The following is a 26,536-nucleotide window of genomic DNA, read 5'->3' on the forward strand; positions in this document are numbered from 1 at the left end:
GTGAATGGAGTAGGGACACATTTTCAAAAATAACCGTGATGTGATCCAAGGTCACCAAAGGTCATTAATGGGTCAAAATGTGTTTTTTTTTCTCAATAACTTGTGAAACTACCATTGATGGGTCCGACATGGTTGATATTTTGGGACTAGTTGTGAATGGGGTAATGGATCGTTTCAAAACATAACGGTAATATGATCCAAGGTCAACAAAGGTCAATAAGGGGTCAAAAACTAGTATTTTTGCAATAACGTGAGAACCAAATGTCCATCAAGGTTGGAATTTTAGGACAGAGTGCACATCATCAAGAGGAACATTTTTGATGAAAATCAATAGGTCATTCAAGGTTGATTAAGTGCCAAAACTCCCAACTTATGCTAATTTTTGCAACAACTTCTAGCCACGAAGTCTGACATGGCTGGTATATTAGGACAAGTAGTGATTGAAAGTAGGAAAACATTTTCCAAAATAACCGTGATGTGATCCAAGGTCACCAAAGGTCATTTATGGGTCAAAATGTGTTTTTTCCCGATAACTTGTGAAACTACCACTGACAGGGTTGAGAGTTACGCTATTGTAATACAATAGTCGAACTGCATTTGGGTGACCTTTGACCTCAGGTTGACCTCCAGTGACCTGTATTAGCTTCTTTCAAGTTGATTCTTTGAAGTTTCGTGGGCATATTCCAATCTAACTTGTCCATAAGTGGACTCCTCTGCAACCCTAATGTGCGAAGTTATTAGAGATTTGCTTTGGTTTTGTAATACTTGGTGTGTGGATTCATAACATTGAGTACAAGAACCCTATTGCTTTTGATGGAGGTGTGCATAACCACGTACAGTAGACTGACCTGTGTTAGCATGCCATAGTGTTATTGTAACAGCTAGTTCTGGTTATACTAACAAACAGAAGTCTAGTGCATTGAAGTCATCGAAACCTCAATGCATTTTGCATTCTGGTTTGTATACTATCTAAGCGGAGCGAAGCGGAGCACCATGGGTTCGCGCGTAGCGTACAAGAAACTTTTGGCAAATACTCCTCCCAGATCGCCGGAAAAAACATTTCCCAGACCCAATGATGCTCCCATACCTCCTTAAGATTTAGATCTCGTGGCTTGGAAATTTAGTTTGGGGAAATGCATGGGCGTCTGCAGAAAAAAATCAGGAAAAAAAATAATCGAAGTAGACTTTTGTATACGATGGGTCTGGTTTTGTAACTCATCGGGAAGCGATTAGAGGGGTGGGCGTAGGGTTGTGGGGCGCGCGTTTTCATGCAGATGGGAACAATCTCAAGAAGTGATGGGTGCGTCCGCCCCCCCCCCCCCGCCGGCAATGATACGCCTTTGGATCCACTACATGATATTCACAGGAAATGAGCTCAATTCTCAAATTGCATGCGGAATTTATTTTTAGATTCATTGTATGAGTTACGGTACTAGGGTTGGGGTAACAATTAGCATTCAGTTCGCGTTGTATAACATTTTAACTCTGCATGACAATGTTGCATCGAAAGACATATGTCTAGTGCAGTTCGCCTATAGATCCTGGGCTAATACCGAAGTCATGTTCCCCGACGTCTCGGTCGAGTTCAAGACCAGCCGCAGTTGGTTTCATAGCACAAATTTACAATTGTTTAAGGCGTCCATACACACACACGCGCGTCATGATATACTATATATAGTATATATATATATATATATATATATATATATATATATATATATATATATATATATATATATATATATATATATATATATATATATATATATATATACATTAGTGAGAGAGGAAAAATGGAAACGTCATAAATGGAGTTGTCGGTGTAAGGGGTAAGCTGAGGCGCACGCCCCTTCCGAAATCCTCGATCCGTCACTGGCTACCCTGTATATATAATAGGGATCAGAGCTGTAATTATAACTATTCCTCTTTCTCTTCCCAGTGTCTAGGCGTTTATCTTCTACTCCCTCCTCTTCTCCTTTTTCTCTTCTTCTTCTTTTTCTTTTCCCTTCCTTCCTCTCCTTCCTCCTCTTTTCCCCCCTCTTTTTTCCCTTTTTTCTTCTCTCTTTTTTTCTCTCCTCTTTTTCTTACCCGGGGGGCGCGCGTCCCCAACGCCCCCTGGATACGCGCCTGGTGTACAGAAGTGTCAACCACCACCATCGATCCCAGAAAATACACACACACCCACAGCTTGCTACCGTCTGTAATTAGACACTAGTGTTCAGTCAGCACATACAGCTGTGGTCAATGCCCACAGCACAGTATACAAACGATGCAGCGATGGACATCTCAGGTCCAGCTAAAGATAACAATTAAGGTATCACGTTTCATTACTGTCTGCATTTTGTAGCGACACGAACAACACTTCACTTGCAAGCAACATAAAGTTAACTTTTTCAGATGGCCACACGCGTTTTGGGCGAGTCTTCAATGCCTTTAATGTAGGTCGTTGGTAGCTCGTCGTGTTGAGCGGTCGAAGTCGAAAGTCGAAGTGGTGTAAGTTCGAGCCATATATACGCAGGCGCGGCGGAACGGAAAAATTATTGGGGGGGCTAATGTGTGGAGACTATCTAAGCGGAGCGCCACCATCGGTTGGTGCGGAGCGTACAAGAAAATGTTGAGTTTTTTCAAACCCCGAGATGGCCGGAAACGGCACTTCCCGAGTGTTTAATGCTGCAAATACCTAGCCCTAAAATATGGGTCTCAAGCCTGCAATTTCTCAGATTGCACGTAAAAGTCTGTAAAAACATTGTAATTTGTATATTCGATGGTGTTCTAAGAGAGTAGCTATTACTCGTAGTGTACTCGCAAAGACGTTTTTGAGTGTAGTAAGCGCAGTGGCGGAGCTAGGGGTATTGATCAGGGGGGGCAAGAATGGTCTGTAGGGGCACTTTCGACACTATCTAAGCGGAGCGCCACCACAGGTTGGCGCGGAGCGTACAGAGAATTTTTTGAGTAAAGTTACTCCCTAGATTGCAGGAAATGACCCTTTCCGGGCCTTGCTAATTTGCAGATAAACGGAGAATAAATAGGTGTCGTCGCCATTTTGTCGGAAAATTACACCAACAGAATATGACAAATGTCAATAGGTACATGAGTGCGCAATAAAATAGTCAATAATCGCGAATAAGTAAAAAGTAGTGAAAAGCTGAAAAGGGCGCCAGCAGTCCATTTGAGTCCGTCAGGGGGGGGGGGGCATCCGCCCCTGACTGTATATATGGACGCTCCGCCACTAAGTAAGGGGATGTTGGAGAACTGGCTGAAATGAGGCAAGTCATTGGCCTAAGACGAAGTTGTGTTACGCTTACCGGTACTCACACTCACTGCTTCCACTTTTCACGGGGCGTGAAGACGCGGTCGGGGTGACAATGTGGTCTATAGCCAGGGGACGGGCCGAGGGTCCCCCAGCAATTACTAAAATTATTACACCTATATAGTATACGTGTGCATCGGACAGATCGACAAGTATGCATTGAAAAATGTGCAGATGTACGTTTCGGAGCCTTGGTAAATATTGGGGGGGCTTATCATGCATTTGCCCCCTCAACTTTTTCATTGGGGGGGCTGAGCCCCCCCAAGCCCCCCCGGTTCCGCCGCCACTGTATATACGTTTGGTTGGTTGTCGTCTATCTTGGCGCAGAGTTCTCTATGTCCTTGCTTCATCGACAGAGCGAAATATAGATGAGACTTGAACTAGTAATTGAGACTAGTGGAACACTAACTAGTACAGTAGTTGTTACTCAGAGTTTCACGCATTAAGCGATCATCATATAACTAGTAGCTTCATGTTTCACTCATGTTCCACTAGTCTAAACTAATTCTCATAAATATATATAATATATATACATAATATATTTATATTTAGCTCTGTATTGTAAGGATGACTGCATTATGAAGAAATAGAAAATGTTTTGCGCGATTTGCTGTTCAAGACATAACATTGCAAATTATACTACGTCCGAACCTTTTTTTCTATCTCCAAACTCCGACTATGTGACGTTGAAATTGCTACTTTTTCCTTCAGAATTTCGACTAAAATTTTGACAATTGCATTTCATCTCAGTACAAATTCTCCAATTTTACTCTTCAAATGATTTTTCTTCAAAGTGCTGAAATACTGTTATGGATGCATGTGGGGGCTGGGAGGGAGGGGGGGGGCGAAAGGAAAAAAAAACTGTACCCTGAAAATGGATGAAATGGATACTAACTATAGATTGGGTGAGTAAATATTATTCCGTAAAAATGGCGGAGGAAGAGGTTGGTTTCATTTGTTCACTTTATGGGTTATGCGTGAACACATTACGTAGCTATAAATCCATATGATCATTCCAGTTCGGAGGTTTTAGAGGTGATCATAAGTTGAAGATCGGGGTTTTCTTATGGGCTGTATTTTTATTATTCGAAAAGTTGTCCAATTACTATCCAGACGCGGATCCAGGTTGTATGGGGTGTACAATCTCATTAAATTTCGAAAGTAGTTATTAGCACATACATGCGTTTAGACGTAATTATAAATCTAATTTCTAGTATACATATTTCTAGTATACATATTCCTCAGCATACATCATTTGATAACTACAGTTTTATTTTTTCTGGGGGAAGGATCCACAACCCCTTCATGGGAGTTGGCGTCCACGATCCCAGGGCCACATCCCTCCTTATAAAATCCTGCATCCACCTTGCTGTGTTTGAATTAGGAACGATGACGGCCGGGCCCTATGAAATATAAACACTAAAGGGTCGACGGACCGTATTACCGAAATCGGCCTTGCCCATTCTTGGTGTTCAACTCAAAATGAAATATGTAAGAGCGCCATCTCAACTCGTAGGCCTAGCTACCGCAACAAGCGCATCAGACTGTTCCTGTGATTGAATCATTGCATACTACATTTAAAAAGTTCCTTATCATCTTGCTTCATTCAGTTGACAGAAAATGTTACTAAAGAGATTCTTACTCCGTTATTATCCTCCAGGTAAGCCTTTCTTATGTGAAAAAACAGTACACTTTGAGCGATGTCAAGTTCATCTTGAGAATCATAACAGTTAGTGTCTATAGCATTGGTATCAGTTCAACGATTTCTTATCATTCGTGTGATGTTTTTTGTCATGTTGCCATAAGCTAGGGCCGTACCCTGTTGCAGCGCCCAAAAACAGTTTGACGATTTTGAATGACATAGCCTAGGCCTCACAAATATTAGGAGTAAGAGAAACAGCTGAAGGTCCCCCTTCCCAAAGAACATTGATTTCAACCATTCCATCATCCATGTTGTTCAGTTTAACTCAAGGTTGCATATATATTAGGTAAACGTTGTAATTTTTTTTACCATGCATCACTCCATAATATTTGTCCAAGATCTACAATCAAAACGAATTGCATTTAAATCCACACAACTGTTACACAAATATAGGGCCAGTTGTCATAAAATTACAGCAGTTTTGTATTTGCACCCAATTTGGCTGCCATATACAGTAGGCCATTTAAGTTTGGCACAACTGTCACAAAGGAAATACATTTCTATGACTGCAATTGACCTGATGCAGTACTGGGCTATACTTGGCATTACCATTTTAACATCCGTTGATAAAGCATTTTAGGAAATTTGTTTAATCTAACGTAAAGCCTGACAACTGCATTACTGTAGGCCTATGGCATTTTAAACAATGTGCCTATAAGTGCCTACAAGATTGACACTACTGTCACAAAGGAATACATTTCTATAAATACAATTGACTTAATGCAGTACTAGGCTTAAGTTGGCATTACAATTTTAACATCCATTGATAAAGCTGTTTAGGAAGATTGTTTAATCTAACATACTGTAGATAGCCTAACAACTGGATGAGGCCTATGGCATCCTCAACCATAAATTTAATGCAAGTTTAGGATAAGAGATACAGTTGTAACTTTCTTATACGTATGTGATGTTGCTTATGTCTTTAATGTTATAAATCTAATGGTTTGGCAGAAACACATCTTATGCTAACCTTAGCTACTAACTGAAGCCTGTACGTTAAAATTATACTGAAGAGCAAAGCTAGAAAATTTTAATTTGCTAGTATTATCATTGAACTAAAAATATTTGCTCTTATAGTTTACACATTTTTAAATTGTAAGCAAACTTGAAATGGTTTCCGATACCTGGTCAAGAAGTTCCTTTCAAATGGAAGATCTTCAGAAATTCCTTAACTTTTGTTTTTGTTGTCCATACAAAGTGTATCTTTTCATCCAACAGGTATAATTTTGGAATATGAACAAGCCAAGCAAATCAAAACAAAATCCATCGATCTCTTGGAACTCAGTCCAGAGTAAGTATACATTAAAAGGATTACGGACAGCAAATCTTCATTTACCTTCTACAGTATATGCCTTGTCTCATTCATTGGTTAACCTTTCTATAGCAGTTACAGTATGGAGGCTTATACTGACCATCCTATGGACAAAAGTTACAACCAACTGATCAAGAGAATGAAATGAGACAGTATCTAATCCGTTGATATTTATAATCCGTTATTTATAATTATAATCCGTTGATATTTATAATCTGTTGAAATTTATAATTCTTATGCCATAGGTTGGGATGTGGTTGGAATTATTGTCAGGTCAGGGTTGAAGGGTTATGTGAGACCTTAAACCTTAAAGGCATTGAAGACTCGCCCCAAACCGCGTGCGGCCATCTGAAAAAGTTAACTTTCTGTTGCTTGCAAGTGATGTTTTGTTAGTGTTGCTACAAAATGAGACAGTAATGAATTGTGATACCTTGTTATCTTTAGCTGGACCTGAGATGTCCATCACTGTATCGTTTGTATACTGTGCTGTGGGTATTGACCGCAACTGTATGTACTGACTGTACACTAGTGTCTAATTACCGACGGTAGCAAGCTGTGTGTGTATTTTCTGCGATCGATAGGGGTGTTTAATACTTCTGTTACACCTCATTCAAAACTATGTCTGATTACCAGCATTAAACATTTCTTTTTGCTGTATCCTTTAATGAATCATATAAGTACTTATGTCTAAGTAGGAATATATTTTCTATAACACTACTGCTAAATGAATGTTTGTAGAAAGCATCATCTATACCTTAAAGAGGTGTCATCTCTCTCAGGTTTTATTTGCTCAGTCTGCACTCTCAAAGTGTTTGTTATAAACTAGGGTATCGTGGTCCTCAGCAAAGTCTTGTATACATTCCTTTTATTCAATGTTAGGAAGAAAAGTTAATCTTTCATTCACTCTTTTATCTCTTTTGTTTATGTTTAGTTCTAGTACACTTTGAAGATGAGTCTGGAATTTCAATTCTTTCATTTGTATATTATGTATCCAGAAAGCTGAAATATGTCTCATTTTATATTTCTGCCAGTCAGTTGTAAATTTCTGATGGAATGTTTCCTAAAATACTTGTTCTTGCTATTTTTCTAACTTAACTTTGTGACGACATGCATGTCTGGTCATTGCTAGGTGAATGGGGTATGTCTTTTAAGTCTTAAAATATTAATTGCATTCGCTTTAGACACAGAACCAACTGGGTTTGTCAGTTGTACTGTATTTGCACAACTTATCAATAATTCCTCTTGAATATTAAAAACAAAAATCAAGATATTGAGTATCGTTGCAAGCAGAATAAGAAAATTTCTAAGTAGTAATTCACGGTGATATCAGCCCCACCAAATCAACGACAGGTTTTTCTCTTGATTTCAGAATGAAACCCACAAGTTAAATTAAGTGAATAAATATGAAAGCAGGTAACTATTTTCACAGCCAATACTGCCCTTCATAGTCATTTCAGAGACTAACCAAATGACCTACGTTATCGAAATCGATAAAAATTCTGGCTATTTTTGCGTTTGTTTCTTAGATCGGATATCGATGCTCTTCTCGATGACATCAGCCGCAGGGAGCCGCTAATAACTCCGAATAGAATGAACCAAGTGCGCCAACTCATCGTGAAGCTACAAACCAAGTTATCAAAGAAAGATGATCACAAATTTTATTTATTCAAAGTGAGTGAGCTTAGTTGCTTTCGTTAGCTGTAAGGTAGCATCTTAACTGAATCTTTTCCAGATAAGTCCACATTCCTGTCAATCTCCTTAGGATCAGTTCTAAGACTAATGTGATTTGAAATGATTCAGAGTTTCTGCTGTGAGTTATTCAACCTTGTCATGTCGATCGTCTCTCTTTCTGTAAGTTTAAGTCAAGTTTATTTGCTAAAGACATTTGTTACTCACTGACAGCAATAGGGGAAATCAGGAAGAATTGTTGGGGGTGATTAAATGAAAGAGTTATGCCTGTATTAATAAATGCAGTCAAAGCATTCCAAATGATCACTTATAACAGTACAACTCATTACAAACTTGTCATAATAATATATAATCCAAAGGTTGAATAAGCAGGGAATAATTCAAAGCCTTAATGCTTGAAACCCAATTCACAGAGATTCAAACCCAGCCACAGGGGTTAAATTCTCTAAATAATGAGCTTTACAGGTAGCATGAATTTTTCATGTTCCCTTATGCAGTTAATTTATAAATCATTGTAGACATATTACTGTGTTTATCTTTTTAAGTGCTTACAATTTAATTTTTTGGGGTAAAAATTTAGACTAAATTCTAGAACCTGTAAACTAAAATCATGAGATAAGCTATTCGTTCCATTTCGTACCGTAGATACTCCGAGCTCACATCTTACCTTTGACCAACGTTGCTTTCAATAAATCCGGTTCGAGCTTCATCACGGGAAGCTATGATAGAACCTGTAAAGTCTGGGACACAGCTTCAGGAGAAGAACTGCACACCTTAGAAGGACACCGGAATGTAGTTTATGCTATTGCCTACAACAATCCTTATGGGTGAGCACTATTTAAACTTGAAGAATATAGCTCACTGTAGTCATTTTGATATTCCTTTGAAGGTGTGTTAGATCATGGAAAGGCATGAATGGCAGGCGCGACTGGTGTGCCTCGTGTACAGGCCTCAGGTTTTACCTAGAGTTGAATGAAGCTGTTGAATGCTAAAAAATATGCTGTATTGGCCCCAAATATGCTAGATCTACAAGTATGGTCACCTTTGGTCAAAATTCTTAAAGGGTTTTTATTACAACCTTCGAGGAAATTTTCCTCACTGGGACATTCAGTCATCTTGTGTGTTCCTTTAAAATGTCTGAGAATAATTTGGAGAGTAAAGACCTCCGGGAGGGTATTTTTTGAAAACTTCTAGCAATTTTAGTGGCAATAATTTGGTTCCTATACTGACTACCTTTAACATTAATTCTGACCCATGTTAGTGAAAAGAGAAAATGCAACTTTCACAAAGGTTGCATCACTCATTATACGTCCAAGGTGTTTGGTCAATGGATATGCAAGTGCTGTTACTATAATACCACACCTAACACATGAATGTGCTTTCACCTTAATATGATTCCTTATACATGAATATGTTGTTACTTTAAGATACCTTAACATTTTTTATGTTATTCTTCCCCCACTGGTAAATTACCTATAATATTCTGCTAACACACTATTTATATCTGAAAATTATGAATAAGGTACTTGATCAGGTTTTTATGTTTTTTTTTTGCTTTATAACATATAACAGGGACAAAATTGCAACAGGATCCTTTGATAAGACCTGCAAACTGTGGAGTACGGAGGATGGTAAATGCCATCACACCTATAGAGGACATACTGCTGAGATTGTAAGATTTATCAATAATTCATATTTTTTAATGATTCTTTGCTTCTGCATTAAAGTTTTACTACCCATTACCTTTCATACCCCTCCTCCCCCCCCCCCTTCCTGTAACTTTGCATCTCTGCTTTTTTTTTAAGGCTAACATCACTACTTTATTTGGGAAGTAATGTCTCCATCATAATTGCCGGCAATTCAAACATTTTTCATGATGCATAATTAATCCATGGCTGTCAAATACTTGAAAACATGTTAGCATTCTACAATTACTTTTATGTACACTAGGTATTCTCTGCATGGCCTTGTGTGTTACAAACATCTCTGTGTGAAATGATTTCTGTGCGCATTATACATGGATCATATATATATTTATTTAGAAATATCACTGAATTGGGATAAATAAATAGTGACCCCTAAAACCTTAACATCAAACAACCAGAGATTGTTGCATATAGGTAATTGTAAAGAAATGGGAGAGAGAGTTTCGCACTTATGAAGATATTTCTCCACCTGTTGCAAGAATTTAATCTTATTGAAAAATTCATTTGTATTTGGAATACCACTGTCCATTTTTTTCTGATAAATATAACACTTATAAAATATAACACTTGCTACTCTTCTGAAGTAGCAAGGGGAGGTATTCTACCAGAGATGAGACCTATTATGGACATGTAGTTGTTATTGTGTAAGTATCTATCTGGACTGCTTCTTGGAAGCATCATGAACTCATGTTTTGTATCGATAGCATCAGTCGACTGTCTTTTTTGGTATTGTAATACAATGACAGTAATATTAATTTCATAATGGATTTCCATTTCTATCTCTCTCTCTACCAGGTCTGTTTGTCCTTCAACCCACAAAGCACACTAATAGCTACAGGTAGCATGGATCACACAGCTAAACTGTGGGACGTAGAGAAAGGCAATGAAGTTAGAACATTATCTGTAAGTTGACATCTTATCTTACACTAGATGAAGTTAGTCAGTGATCCTGCTTTCTTGCTCTTTTATCCAAACTTGGAATGCAAATTCTGGAACATCAGTTGTGTTACTCAAAACAAAAGTATAGTTTTGGGGGTGTTCATTGGGTTGTAATTCTAGTGTTAGTTGACTATACCCATCTGTTTGTTGTGTTTTGTTTGCTATTTATTCATATTTATATCTATATGTATATATATATATATATATATATATATATATATATATATATTAGGGTGTCCGCATATAAAGCGGGAGGCCGGGTTCGAATCCCTTTGCCGGCTGTGGGGTTTAGAAATGAGATTGAGTCGAGTTGGATTGAATCAAGAGAAATATGTCACCAAACAGGGCTAGCATTGTTCGATACAGGTTGCAAAAGCCTACAGTGGAATGACAGCCTTCCTTTCTAGTTTCAAACCTCTGGATATACAATCAGTGTCCATAGCTGGTTAGGGTGTCTACATATGAAGCAGGAGGCTGTGGTTCGAATCCTGTGGGGGTTTGAAGTTTTTTTAACTGTTCTTGATTTATATATAATTATGTACATATATATATATATATATATATATATATATATATATAATAGGATTTATAGATATATATGAATACATATATATATATACATGAAAAAAAATAAATGAGTGTCAAATCTGGTGAGGACATAAGGAAAATTTCTGTACTGAGACGCAAACCTGGAAATAGATTTCTGGAAAGGATCTAGTTTGTTCCACAGCAGTGCACCACATTTATCATGTAAGCTGTGGCTCCAGATGTGGTCATGTGACGTCTAGCTTTACAACCAGCCCAGGGTGTCTACATGGATCATCCGATCAGATAAAAGGCAAGAGTTTAAAACCGCCAATAATTGGAATATTCGGCATGAATGTTACATCAAGGATAAAAGTAATTAACGTGACATAATTGATGAATATTTCAGTGTATGATTTCTCTATTGCTTTCCTTCATTAGGGGCACACGGCTGAGATAATCTCACTGTCCTTCAACACCACTGGTTCTCACATCATCACTGGTTCTTTTGACCACACTGTAGCTCTCTGGGATATCCATGCTGGAAGGTTAGTTTTATGTAATCAGATCAGTGTAGAATATTTTACGCACACTATAACCCTGGAATGCATAAAACAGGATATTTGTGTGGCTGGAGGAGAGTAATAGGCAGGGCTGATGCCTTTCATAACTTTATGCTTGGCTTCTGTTTTTTTTTCCAGCTATGTGCTCTGCAATATGTACAGTAATATGCATAATAAGATGTATAGCAAATGTGCAATAATTTGAACGGTGATGTGTTCAGTAAATATGTACAATAACATGGACAGTAATATGTGTAATGATGTACAATAGTGAATGCATTGATATATGCGATAAGATTCTACATCATGTAGAATAATGTACTATTAGCATGAGCACCTTCGGGCGGATACTTGCACTATACAAAGTGTCCATTTATATTATTATTATTAGTATTAAATGTACAGTAGTATGCACATTAATATATGTAATTATGTGCACAGTAATACCTATAATGACGTACACAGTAATATGCACAATAAGATGTACAGCAAACGTACAATCTTTTGAATGGTGATATGTACAGTAATATGTACAGTAATATGTGTAATGATGTGCACAGTAATACCTGTAATGATGTACACAGTAACATGCACAATTAAATCCAGCAAATGTACATAATTAGAATGGTGATATGTACAGTAATATGTGTAATGATGTGCACAGTAATACCTATAATGACATACACAGTAATATGCACAATAAAATCCAGCAAATGTACATAATTAGAATGGTGATATGTACAGTAATATGTGTAATGATGTGCACAGTAATACCTTTAATGACGTACACAGTAATATGCACAATAAAATCCAGCAAATGTACATAATTAGAATGGTGATATGTACAGTAATATGTGTAATGATGTGCACAGTAATACCTATAATGACATACACAGTAATATGCACAATAAAATCCATCAAATGTACATAATTAGAATGGTGATATGTACAGTAATATGTGTAATGATGTGCACAGTAATACCTTTAATGACGTACACAGTAATATGCACAATAAAATCCAGCAAATGTACATAATTAGAATGGTGATATGTACAGTAATATGTGTAATGATGTGCACAGTAATACCTTTAATGACGTACACAGTAATATGCACAATAAAATCCAGCAAATGTACATAATTAGAATGGTGATATGTACAGTAATATGTGTAATGATGTGCACAGTAATACCTATAATGACATACACAGTAATATGCACAATAAAATCCATCAAATGTACATAATTAGAATGGTGATATGTACAGTAATATGTGTAATGATGTGCACAGTAATACCTATAATGATGTACACAGTAATATGCAGAATAAAATCAAGCATATGTACCATAATTTGAATGGTGATATGTACAGTAATATAATATACTTTTATGATGCATAGTTATATGTACAATAGCATGCACAGTTAATATGTATAATGATATGCATAGCATTATGTATCATAATATGCACAGTACTATGTGTACTAATGTGCACAGTAATATGCGCAATCAGATGTATATACAGTAAGATGGCTGAGTACAATAGTGTGTAAACTTAATATGTGCAATGAGATGTACGACATCATGTAGCATAATATCAACAGTAGTATGCACAGCAATATGTACAAAAAGATGTACAGCAAATGTACAATAATTTGAATGGTGATATGTACAGTAATATGTACAATAGCGTGCAAAGTAATATGTACTATATTATGCACAGTAAAATGTGTAATGATGTGCACATCAATATGTACAGTTATATGCATAGTCATATGATGTGTGGAATAATGTATACATAGATGTACAATACAATGCAGGACATCATGTAGAATAATATGTAGGATAATATGTAAAGTAGCATGGACAGTAATGTGAACATCAAAAAGATGCACAGTAATATGATTTGTACAATAAATGTATACATTGATATGTACAATAAGATGAACAATATATTTTATGTATGATATTATGTAAAGTATATCATGTGTAAATTTTTCTAATAATAAGTGCAATAACAAGTAGGTAATATGTGAATTATTCTTACTTGCAGTGTGTTATTTTTTCCACTTCAGGCAAGTTCATACCTTCATCGGTCATCGCGGAGAGATCAGTTCTGCCCAGTTTAACTTTGACTCCTCAATGGTGGTTACAGCATCCATGGATAAAACCTGTAAGCTCTGGGACGTTAGGACAGGACAGTGTACCGGTACCTTCAGTGGCCATGAAGATGAGATTTTAGATGTTGTATTTGATAGCACAGGACAGCATATAGCATCTGCATCAGCTGATAGTAAGTTCCACAGATAACACCTGTATTAGCTGATAGTAAGTAACACAGATAACATCTGCATCAGGTAGTAGCACATAACATCTGCATCAGCTGATAGTAAGTAACACAGATAACATCTGCATCAGCTGATAGTAAGTAACACAGATAACATCTGCATCAGCTGATAGTAAGTACCACAGATAACATCTGTATCAGCTGATAGTAAGTAACACAGATAACACTTGTATCAGCTGATAGTAAGTAACACAGATAACATCTGTAACAGCTGATAGTAAGTAACACAGATAACATCTGTATCAGCTAAGAGTAAGTAACACAGATAACTTCTGCATCAGCTGATAGTAAGTAACACAGATAACATCTGCATCAGCTGATTGTAAGTAACACAGATAACATCTGCATCAGCTGATAGTAAGTAACACAGATAACATCTGTATCAGCTGATAGTAAGTAACACAGATAACACTTGTATCAGCTGATAGTAAGTAACACAGATAACATCTGTATCAGCTGATAGTAAGTAACATAGATAACATCTGTATCAGCTGATAGTAAGTAATACGGATAACTTCTGCATCAGCTGATAGTAAGTAACACAGATAACATCTGCATCAGCTGATAGTAACACAGATAACATCTGCATTAGCTGATAGTAAGTAACACAGATAACATCTGTATCAGCTGATAGTAAGTAACACAGATAACATCTGTATCAGCTGATAGTAAGTAACACAGATAACATCTGTATCAGCTGATAGTAAGTAACATAGATAACATCTGTATCAGCTGATAGTATGTAATACGGATAACATCTGCATCAGCTGATAGTAAGTAACACAGATAACATCTGCATCAGCTGATAGTAACACAGATAACATCTGCATTAGCTGATAGTAAGTAACACAGATAACATCTGCATCAGCTGATTGTAAGTAACACAGATAACATCTGCATCAGCTGATAGTTAGTAACACAGATAACATCTGTATCAGCTGATAGTAAGTAACACAGATAACATCTGTATCAGCTGATAGTAAGTAATACAGATAACATCTGCATCAGCTGATAGTAAGTAACACAGATAACATCTGTATCAGCTGATAGTAAGTAACACAGATAACATCTGTAACAGCTGATAGTAAGTAACACAGATAACATCTGTATCAGCTAAGAGTAAGTAACACAGATAACTTCTGCATCAGCTGATAGTAAGTAACACAGATAACATCTGTATCAGCTGATAGTAAGTAACACAGATAACATCTGTATCAGCTGATAGTAAGTAACACAGATAACATATGCATTAGGTGATAGTAAGTAACACAGATAACATCTGCATCAGCTGATAGTAAGTAACACAGATAACATCTGCATCAGCTGATAGTAAGTAATACGGATAACATCTGCATCAGCTGATAGTAAGTAACACAGATAACATCTGTATCAGCTGATAGTAACACAGATAATATCTATATCAGCTGATAGTAAGTAATACAGATAACATCTGCATCAGCTGATAGTAAGTAATACAGATAACATCTGCATTAGCTGATAGAAAGTAACACAGATAACATCTGCATCAGCTGATAGTTAGTAACACAGATAACATCTGTATCAGCTGATAGTAAGTAACACAGATAACATCTGTATCAGCTGATAGTAAGTAATACAGATAACATCTGCATCAGCTGATAGTAAGTAATACAGATAACATCTGCATTAGCTGATAGTAAGTAACACAGATAACATCTGCATCAGCTGATTGTAAGTAACACAGATAACATCTGCATCAGCTGATGGTAAGTAACACAGATAACATCTGCATCAGCTGATGGTAAGTAACACAGATAAAATATGTATCAGCTGATAGTGAGTAACACAGATAACATCTGCATCAGCTGATAGTTAGTAACACAGATAACATCTGCATCAGCTGATAGTAAGCAACACAGATAACATCTGTAGCAGCTGATAGTTATTAACACAGATAACATCTGCATCAGCTGATAGTAAGTGACACAGATAACATATGCATTAGCTGATAGTAAGTAACACAGATAACATATGCATCAGTTGATAGTAAGTAACACAGAAAACATCTGTATCAGCTGATAGTAACACAGATAACATCTGCATTAGCTGATAGTAAGTAAAACAGATAACATCTGCATCAGCTGATAGTAAGTAACACAGAAAACATCTGTATCAGCTGATAGTAACACAGATAACATCTGCATCAGCTGATAGTAAGTAACACAGATAACATATGTACCAGTTGATATTAAGTAAACAGATAACATCTGCATCAGTTGATAGTAAGTAACACAGATAACATCTGTATCAGCTGATAGTAAGTAACACAGATAACGTCTGCATCAGCTGATAGTAAGTAATACAGATAACATCTGCATCAGCTGATAGTAAGTAACACAGATAACATCTGTATCAGCTGATAGTAAGTAACACAGATAACATCTGTATCAGCTGATAGTAAGTAACACAGATAACGTCTGTATCAGCTGATAGTAAGTAACACAGATAACACTTGTATCAGCTGATAGTAAGTAACACAGATAACATCTGCATCAGCTGAAAGTAAGTAAATAAAATATTGTCTCTTCTATGTTATTAACAGCTTCATCCAATGCAGGAAACTGTGTGTCTTTCAAAATAACTGTACCCAAACTTTGTTTCATTTGGAAATGTTTAAATTACTGTGCTACGTTCAACATTCCCGTTTGATTGTTGTTGACTTAAGTAGCAGATTGTGTTTGCAGAGACATTCTAGAGACATAACACAAAATGCCATCTTTAATAATGAAATATTTCTATATACATGAATTTACAAGATTGGAAGCATAGTGTGAAAAAACAATGAATAAGTAATAATAAAGTTTCTTCTGTTTATTCTTCTTTCTTAAGGTACTGCCAGGATCTATAATGCTGTCACACAGACTTGCATGGCCAAACTAGAGGGACATGAAGGTGAAATATCAAAGGTATGCGCTGTTCTTCCTTCAAAGATGTTGTATCAGCTCTTAAGATTAAAATATCAGCATAGGATGTTATGACCACGAATTGTAAAAGTGTTACTTGATGGTTTCACATGAATATCTCTGTCTTCCTATTCCAATGTGACTCTCATATTCTAGAATATGTCTTATGGCTTTGTTTGAAGGTCCATCGTTCTTGATTAACGTGATCCACAGGAGTAGTTTCTGGTAGTCGAGAAATTAGGACCATCTGTGTATAAATCCATGCAATAACCTTGACATTGTTTTGACATTGACACCCCATCATCAGGTGGCCTTCAACTCCCAGGGTACTCAGATACTGACAGCCAGTGCCGATAAGACGGCCCGTATTTGGGACCCGAACACTGGACAGAATATGCAGGTACTAGAGGGCCATACGGACGAAATCTTCAGCTGCTCTTATAACTATGAAGGGAACATCATCATCACAGGTAAAGCACTGTCACACTAATGAACAAACTTATCAGAATTAGGGCTGTTTAAAGCTTGTCATGAAGTTAACACAACAAATGACAAAGTGCATGAATTATGTTCATTATGTATATGACCAATATACTTTAACATGACTGTAAGTTTCAGCAGTGAATATACATTGTTCTTTTCTTTTGTAATCATGTGACATAAATTACCTGTAGTGGCTGTTTTTTGTTTTATCACCCCTAAAAATTACGTAGTGGATATTCGTTTTACTTATCACCCCTTAAAATTACCTAGTGGGTATTCATTTTGCTTATCACCCCTGAAAATCACCTAGTGGGTATTTTTCGTTTTGTTTATCACTCCTTGAAACTTCCACAAGGAAAAATTTGGCATATAAAGACTCATGAAGACTATAAAATCAGTCAGGTACAGAAAATTTGTACATATTTGAATATCTACATCATTTGCATTTGTCCTATTATTCCAGCCATACTGTGTATTCTCTTACCATCAACTATTATGAAACATATTCATACAGTGAAAGTAAACAAACTTTCAGTTATAAGCTAATCGTAACAATGTTTATCTTGTTGCATCTTTTCAGGGAGTAAGGACAACACTTGTCGCATCTGGCGATGATGATGATGAGGTCACAGTTACTATGGTAACTGCTATCAATTGTGAGAATGTTCTCTGTGTTTACTAGACAGATGTCACCCAGCTTTCAAAGTCATCTGCAGGCCAGTTTTATGTCAGCTTGAATTGGGTGAAATAGTTTGCAGGTTCCAAAGAAGAACTAATGTTTTTTGTTATTTACTCTGCTAAACAATTAATATGTAGCGCCAAGCATAATATCTTGACTCTGTAATATGTAAATGAGGTATACTTGCTTCTTAGTCCATATATTCACTGTGCTACCATTTTGTATTTAGAGCCAAATCTATGCTAATAAGTAGAATATGCATAATATCTTGACTCTATAATATGTAAATGAGGCATATTTGCTTCTTAGTCCATATATTCACTGTGCTACCATCTCGTATTTAGAGCCAACTCTATGCTAATTAGTAGACTATGCATAATATCTGGTGTTTCTATAACATATGTCAAAATAGGCATCTTTTACTTTGGCTTTTGTGTTTATTCATGTAAGAGTGAGAACGTGTCATAGTTATTTGCCTTAGACCTGTTTACATTTTTCCTTGATATGTTTGTGGACATGTATCTGTAATAGGTTACTAGTATTTACTGCTCACATGTATTCTCTCACTACAGCAAAATTATATGTTTAATCTATTGTTCAACCAACGTATAATGATGCTGTTAATAACTTCTGGCCAGAACTAAATTGCTCAAATTTGAAAAAAAAATGGCTAGATGTAGCCTTTCTGGAAGATGTAAATAATAATAATAATGGTGATTTGGAAAAAAACTCGCATATTCACCTGGAAGGGTGCTCAAGGCACTGGAGAGTCCATTTTCTGTAAACTGTAAACTCTAAGTTCATCCCTCAAGACCTATCAGGTTGATTATAGTATCTTTACAATTTTTCGATGTGTATCTATCTTCCAAATTCTGTTCAAATATGTCATTTTTGTGTAGTCATTCATTACCTAAGTTTCTAATGTAGTTAAATAATTTGTATTCTAAATCAGCCATAAAACCAACAGTTAGTTGAAATTTCTTCATCAAGAGACCAAATGTCATTCCAAATTTAACTATTTATCTTTTCACAATAGGTTAATTTACTTCTTGATTTTTCTATATGAATAACAATTTTTGTTCTATCAAAGTTAAATGACTCAGTGTGAATACAAGCCTAAGTGCCATTTTGTACTATAGGGATTCACTGTAACCTTATAATGCAGTTATCTTCCATTCACGATTTCTTCCTGTGATCTCAATTCAAATCCTTCTCCGATCAAGTTATTATCCAATGGTAGCCTTGGGCACACATTAATATCACCTTGAATGTTTTATACATTTTTCAATATCTTTCATGTCACATTTGTAAAATTTCACCTTGAATGCTGTAAAACCTTCAAACCTATACACCTTGGAATGAGCCTTGATATTTTTGCCCTTAGGTGTTTCACTACTTTTTGTAACTGTGATCATATGTGACTTTGTATATTATGTTTTTCAAATGTGTTGCAATACTGTCAAATTAGAATTGTTCAATAGGAAGGCAGAGATAAAGTGAAAATAGTAATGGCAATGTTTTAGTATTGCAGTGAATATTTAAGCTTGGGGTGGGGGGGGGGGAGTGGGGGAATGAGGCAGGGGGATAATGGATGAGATTTATTGTCGTCTGTTGAATTTGCTTGGTAATGGTATTTTGCTGTTAGATAATTGATTTGAGTGTGTACATGTGTAATGTTATCAGGCTGTTAGAATGTTATAATTCCACATAACTTGTACTTCTTACACCATATATGTTTGGGACGTTAACATGGGAATATTAGTTACCATGGTAACACACTCCTGCTGATCTGAACTAAGAATTACTTCTGCAAATACAGTGACAACCAATCAAAGAGAGGTAGAGTTTAGCTTCTTGTTGAAACTTTATTTTCTAGTTCTTCCTTTTCCATCAGCATTTAAAGTTGAGCCTTATAGGCGAGTGTAACCACAAAGATGAAACGGATTGCATAGTCTAAACTTTAATACAGAATATTGTACACACTCTTATTACCGTCAAATCACGTCATGTATGCAAATGTTCTGCTGAATATTCATTAATAGCTTTACATGCTAGAAACATTTACGAGTCCAGTGTAATTATTTTCTCTATGTCACAAACTTGGCAACGGCACTTGCACAAAGAGCTCCTTAAAGTAAACAGCAACATTGCTGGAAGTTTCTCACAGAATATCAATACATGAACAGGGTCATAACCATCCCATACGAGTAAAAAGGTAAATATGTTGCGATGACCTAAATCAGAAGGAACACAACAAATGACCATTTCTGCTGACTCCAGTCACAAGGTCGTAAACAATCTCCTCTTGAGGTGAACAAGAGTGATGACCATTATTTTTTACTTGGTTCAACGGTTTCCATCAGTGTCTGAAGGTAACCAACCCTGCATGACTTTAGAACCTTCAGCAGGAGTGATAATACCTGCAATGATCTTAACCTCATCATCTCCAACTAGATAACATTTCTGTCCTTTGTAATCTTGTCAGGTAAAGAGTCATTAGTCTTACCAATATTCAGTTAATCCTTCATAGTTATTGGTGAATCCAGTTCTGACATACCCCTAATCAGTTTCAATAACATCTGAGTTGTTTCAACCAACAATGGGAAACACCTTGTCAAGATACATTTTTGAAACCTTGTCAACCAACATTGAGAAAGCACATCAAAGTGTCAGACCAGTTTCCAAATGACCAGTTTTCAAATGTCCCATGCCTTTGGTATTGCACAATTCAGTAGTGTCCTGTGAATAGTGTACATGGTTACATATTTCCACACTTCTGTTATGAGTCCTTTTTTTATCAGTAGGTTTGAAACTTTTCAAAAACATCAAGTTGTACTTCCATCATGAAATCAACTGTCTTGATAGGAAGACGTGAACAAGCAACTTCCTGTACACCAAGTTCAGCTTGTGACAGATAAACAATGTAACAATATGCATTTCATCCGATGGTGACGAAACGGTTAAGTTTGAAATGTGACCATTACCATGTCATGCGAGATGATTACATCATCACCATGCACGCTACTCTGGCATCGATGCCACATACTACTTCTTGCAGTGAGTACATGTTCAACTCTCTTATTCTTACACTGATGTATGAACAATGTGTACACATGTCTCCCCGTACATCGACCAAATGTGATCACACAATAACTAGTCTCATGTTCACAATGTGATCACACAATAACTAGTCTCATGTTCACATCTTACACTGATGTATGAATAATGTGTACACATGTCTCCCCGTACATCGACCAAATGTGATCACACAATAACTAGTCTCATGTTCACATTACTCTTAGCCGTAACAAGACCTACAGTTATTCTGTGTGTGCATCCAGTGTCTCTGTGATACCAATAAGTAGAGAAAGTAGTCTCATGTTTACCAGCACCAGTCTCTTAGTCGCAATGAGACATACAGTTATTTCCATGTGCATCCAGTATAAATCTGGATCTGACTGGTGAGACCACACAGTAAGCAGTCTTGTGATTATGTATACTGTGTTCTCTTAGTAACAATACCACAAATATTCTGTCTGTACCAATGTCTTGTATAACGACTGGAGAGGACACAGAGAGCAGTCTAAGGATGATGGGTCTCAGTCTCTAAGTCATACTGAGATGTAAAGTAATTCTGTGCGAACTCTCTGTTGTGTCTCTCTGTTCACTGACTGGTGTGACCACACTGAGTAATTAGTCATGTGTACTGTTCTCTTAGTCATACTGAGTAGATTTTCTGTTCGCACTCAGGTGTCTCTCTGTTGACTGGTGAGAACACACAGAGTAAGCTGTCTCATGTTCACGTCTACTGTTCTCTAAGTCATACTGAGATGTAAGGTTATTCTGTGAGCACTCAGGTGTCTCTCTGTTCACTGACTGCACAGACCACACAGTAATTAGTCTCATGTTCACATCTATTGTTCTCTTAGTTGTATGGTTTATTTTGTATGCACTCCAGTTCCAGTGTCCTGCTGTTCACTGACTGCACAGACCACACAGAGTAAGCAGTCTCATGTTCACATTTACTGTTCACTAAGTCGTACTGAGTAGTTACTCTGTGTGCACTCAGGTGTCTCTCTGTTCACTGTCTGGTGAGACCACAGACTAGCTTCATGATGATAGTCTCATAATATCTGTCTCGGGTCTACTTCTGTAATCTGTTAAATGAGACTTTGACTCAGCTGCTGAGTCAGCTGCTGGTCTAGTCTCTCTCTAAACACAGATTAGTAATGATATGAGAGAGCAGGTGCATCAGATTCACTGCAACATGAGCCAATGCTCTCAATACTTTATGTTAAACATTGATCTGGCTGCATATCAATAAATTTGTTGCCATTTCAAGCTTCAGATCCTGTACACAAAGAAATGCCTTTCCACATGTGCAGTCACCTCTACTAGTTAGGACATGCAAACTGGTTTATCCCACAATCTGTGCAGACACAAACTGGTACTTCCAAGTGTCTGCGAATAAAATAGCTCGCATCTTTATTTGAGCAAACACTTACGGTACTGTGCTAGTAGTGCACAAACTATGAGAGATTAATACAGCTTACTTTTTTCACTGTTTTTCACAAGGTTTTAAGTGTAAATGCTGCCAAATTGACCAAACACATGAAATATACTCATTTAGATATATATATAAAGATCATAAGATATACAAATTCTGATTGTCTTATCTTTGATAACTTGAAAAAAAGCCCTGCCAAACTTTAAGTTATGCAATGTATTTATATGTATATACTGTCCATGAGCATAATGCATTATCACGTATACAAATGGATAGAATTACCTGCAGGGTGGCACACATATACCACGTATGATTACATGTATAGACTGATTACCCATGTGGTGATCACATGTACAATATGCACGGACACATGTACAACTTACCCAATGGTTGGCCAAGTGTACAGCATGCACGATCACATGTGTACATTGCTTAGCCACAAGGTAGTCACATGGCTACATGTGCAAATAGATAATCCATTGGGTAGTGACATATTCATGAGCACATGTCCAGACTGATAACCCACAGGGTGGCCACATGTACACATTGACCACTCTCATTACTTTGCTCATATTCTCTATCTACTGAGAGCCTAAGATTTCATCTTTTAATACTCCTGCATCTTTGTCTAAGTAGACAGTGAACCTGTCGTGACAGCTTCCTAGCAATCAGTGGCTGCAGAAATGGTCACACATAGCATCCTATTTACCTATGTGCAGCATCTAACACATGAGAACAATACACTGTAGCCATGGTACATATGCAACTGTGACTCAAGTATCTCTAGCAATCAGTGGCTGCAGAAATGGTCACATAGCATTCTATTTACCTGTGTGCAGCATCTAACACATGATAACAACGCACTGTAGCATTTGTACATATGCAACCGTGTCCCAAGTATCTCAAGTTTTGACCATTTTTTTCATTTTTGATGTGAAAATGTTTTTAATACTTAATTATGCTAAACAGGAAAGTACAGACATAACAAGAGAAGTTTACATTAACAAGAAAAATGTCTAAATTGTAACAAAAGGTTTGGAGTAAAGAGCCATCTATCTATCTATCCCATAGCCATGAAATCAAAAGAAGGATGATTGTCCCTTTTACTTCAAGAAAATCTTTGGTTGAGGCAATGTAAATCTAACTTGATAATAGTCTGAACAAAATGCAAATATGTTGCAGAATTGTTAACAGGTTTGAAGAAGATAATATCGGTTGATTCAATCTTCATCAAAAAGAGTGACATAGCAATCGATAAACTTTCAATATGGTCACTACAAACCCCCCTCCCTCCACCCACCCAAATAATCCCCCTCTAAGACAAAACTCTGTAGAAAAAATCAAACTATTCATTAGTACCTCATGAAAAATCACAACAAATTGAACAAAAGATTATAACAACATCTTAAATTACATTTCGGGTTTTTTACTACAAGTGGCAAGAAGAGAGAAAACGAAACCAGATTTGTCCAAGACACAAATGTTGTCAACAGCAAATCAATTTAAAAATAATTTTTTTGTGAAGCACAAACTAAATAATTTTTTTTTTGGTTATGTTGCGAGGCATATTGCACTGTGAGCAACTCGTTGAAGGTAAGTATGATTAGTATAAACTGAAAATATCATTAACTTATTGCAATCGATTAAATTCTGCAAAGCTTGGAAGTGATAATGTAACAATCAAGCCTTTTCCTCTTTATTTATATAAACAAAAAACAAAAGCTTGTAATATACAAACACATGCTGTTAGAAGACAAAAATGTCTTGTTCATGGGTCTTCTTCCGCTTTTGTATCTGTCTCTTCGTGCGTACGTCTCAACGGTTTGTCTCATTTCTTCCAATGAACAAGATTTCTTGTAAATGTCGGTTTAAGTAAATTTTAGTAGTATCGTCACAAGGTTTGCTTTGGCAGTTTGGTTTGTAGAGCCGAATCTACCGTCATCATCATCATCATCGTCGTCATCATCATCGTCATCGGGGTCAAGGTTTGTTTCTTCTGAAAACAAATGCTGTTTTCCATAACAATGGTAGAGAGAGAGAGAGACAATGCTTCCATTGTCCTTACAGGGTGCCATTAACCAATGGGCTACTTTCTTGAGCATCTGTTGTCGGTGCTGCAGTACTGGTCTCGGCATTGTCTGGCGGACTCACATCCTGCCCGTTAGGAGTAGGCTTCCTCCCCGATCCGGATCTGCGAGGTCGTTGCGGTCTCGGACCTCCACGGCCTCCTGGCCCACTGGATCCGTTGCCCCTATCACTGCTGCTGCCATCCTTCCTGTTGTTGTTGCTCTGTCCTTTCTTTTCTAATGAAGAACAATCAAGTCATTGTTTAAAGCAGCTTTTTGCGTCCTTTTCTATGATTTTCTCAACCTCATTTACCCTAAGATGCCATAACATTATACATGACTAGCTTATCTATTCAAATCTAACTTCAAATGGTGGAAATAAAATAAAATTACAACTTTGAACTGTTTTTTTCTCAAAGATATTTTCCATTAGGATCACAATAAACCCCACCTATCATATGAATATTTAAATTCTATGAATGTCATTGAATAATCAGGTAAAATAATTTTCACTTTGCCGGCATAACAACCCAGTACACCAATATGTACTACAACACCATGCTTTACTTGTGTATGGCTGTGATACTGAACTGACTTTTTGGATTGCTGTAAATTAATCTAGTTTAAGCAATGGCTCATTAATAAACATGTTATTTGCTGATTGGTTGAATTCAAACTAGTGGATTTGGGGAACTGTAGGCGATTAGTTATAAATGAGGAATTTTGTAGGAAGACACTCTACTCATTATCTGCCAAAGTATTTAATAACTCACCAATTAATGCTCTTGGCAGGAAAAACTTGGCTGATATCTTAGTTTGCTATTTTGTGATGAATACATGTAGAAATCTCAATGGACATCAAAAGGGTGGGAAAACAGCGACAAAACGCAAAAAGCTGTTTTAAAGCGTTCATAATATTGCTATCATGATATTCTTAACAAACTTTCATTGTTCCAAATTGTATTGTTGTCCATGACTGGGTTCACTCAATACACCAAACATAAACCTTTTTGTCATTTCAAGGAAGTTGGTTAATTACAAATTCAGTTTTCAACTTGTACCAGGCACCCTCAAGTAACTGTTGTAATGTCTCATACACACACTATGTATTTCTTCTCCTCGCCTAGAACTGCATGGCAACTAGCTTAAAAATGATCCCCCCCCCAGTTTATAATTACAAATATATATACTGATCAACCATTTATAATATAAATTGGTGAGTCAAAGAGGTGCTTGAAGAGATGGTTGAAAGTGTCTGAAAGTTACATTTCAAGTACACAACTAGAGAGGGAGGGGCGAGTGGGGGGAAGCTTACAAGTAAATTGAGCATTTATATTGGTTTCATATGGTTTGGAAACAACAAGTAGAGAAATGTATTTGTGAAGTTTGGGTTCCTGTTCTACTTCAATTTTCAAACTGTAAGCAATAACGTGAATTACCTTAACACAACACAGTTTTAACAAAACTTGTTTGAATTCCAAATCTAAAGGTTTACATCAGGTAAGGAAGGCATGTGGAAAGCCAGTATTCAAATAGCACGTCTGATCTACTAGAAGGATGATGTTACATAGTTCCACTTTGTTTCTGCTTTCAAATCCATTCACTCTGCCCCTCTCATCCACACCCCTAGATCCAGCTAGTCCTACCATCACACTCTCCTTCAACTAGTAACCATCCCCACCCCTATCTCCAGCTAGTCCTACCATTACCCTCCTTCAACTAGTTACCATCCTCACCCCTATCTCCAGCTAGTCCTACCATCACCCTCC

General features: G+C 36.8%; 2 protein-coding genes across 3 annotated transcripts in view; one reads left to right on the forward strand and one right to left on the reverse strand.

The window, feature by feature from the left end:
- The first annotated feature begins 4,798 nt into the window (after positions 1–4,798).
- LOC139974742 (uncharacterized) lies at positions 4,799–24,404 on the forward strand. Its single transcript, XM_071982126.1, has 11 exons — positions 4,799–4,970; positions 6,231–6,303; positions 7,851–7,995; positions 8,659–8,840; positions 9,586–9,685; positions 10,515–10,622; positions 11,625–11,731; positions 13,819–14,036; positions 16,959–17,035; positions 17,340–17,502; positions 18,096–24,404. Exons 1-11 carry the CDS (start codon positions 4,931–4,933, stop codon positions 18,128–18,130), a joined length of 1,248 nt encoding a protein of 415 aa, XP_071838227.1. The 5' UTR covers positions 4,799–4,930; the 3' UTR covers positions 18,131–24,404.
- The window catches only part of LOC139974741 (RNA-binding protein FXR1-like), a 35,876-nt gene continuing 29,385 nt past the window's right edge, over positions 20,046–26,536 (reverse strand). For both annotated transcript variants that reach the window (XM_071982123.1, XM_071982124.1), the window contains one exon: positions 20,046–25,004. In XM_071982123.1, coding sequence (XP_071838224.1) covers positions 24,763–25,004 — 242 coding nt within the window. In that variant the 3' untranslated portion in view covers positions 20,046–24,762. The remainder of the gene's footprint in view (positions 25,005–26,536) is intronic.

Source organism: Apostichopus japonicus, chromosome 10, assembly GCF_037975245.1.
Source record: "Apostichopus japonicus isolate 1M-3 chromosome 10, ASM3797524v1, whole genome shotgun sequence".
In the NCBI taxonomy this organism is placed as follows: Eukaryota; Metazoa; Echinodermata; class Holothuroidea; order Aspidochirotida; family Stichopodidae; genus Apostichopus; species Apostichopus japonicus.

What these genes read in the sequence shown, in the direction of transcription:
- LOC139974742 (XM_071982126.1), top strand. Translation starts at nt 4,931, where the DNA reads ATGTTACTAAAGAGATTCTTACTCCGTTATTATCCTCCAG. An exon ending in GCCTACAACAATCCTTATGG is followed by an intron (nt 8,841 to 9,585) that starts GTGAGCACTATT and finishes AACATATAACAG; the next exon opens with GGACAAAATTGCAACAGGAT. An exon ending in AGGGAACATCATCATCACAG is followed by an intron (nt 17,503 to 18,095) that starts GTAAAGCACTGT and finishes GCATCTTTTCAG; the next exon opens with GGAGTAAGGACAACACTTGT.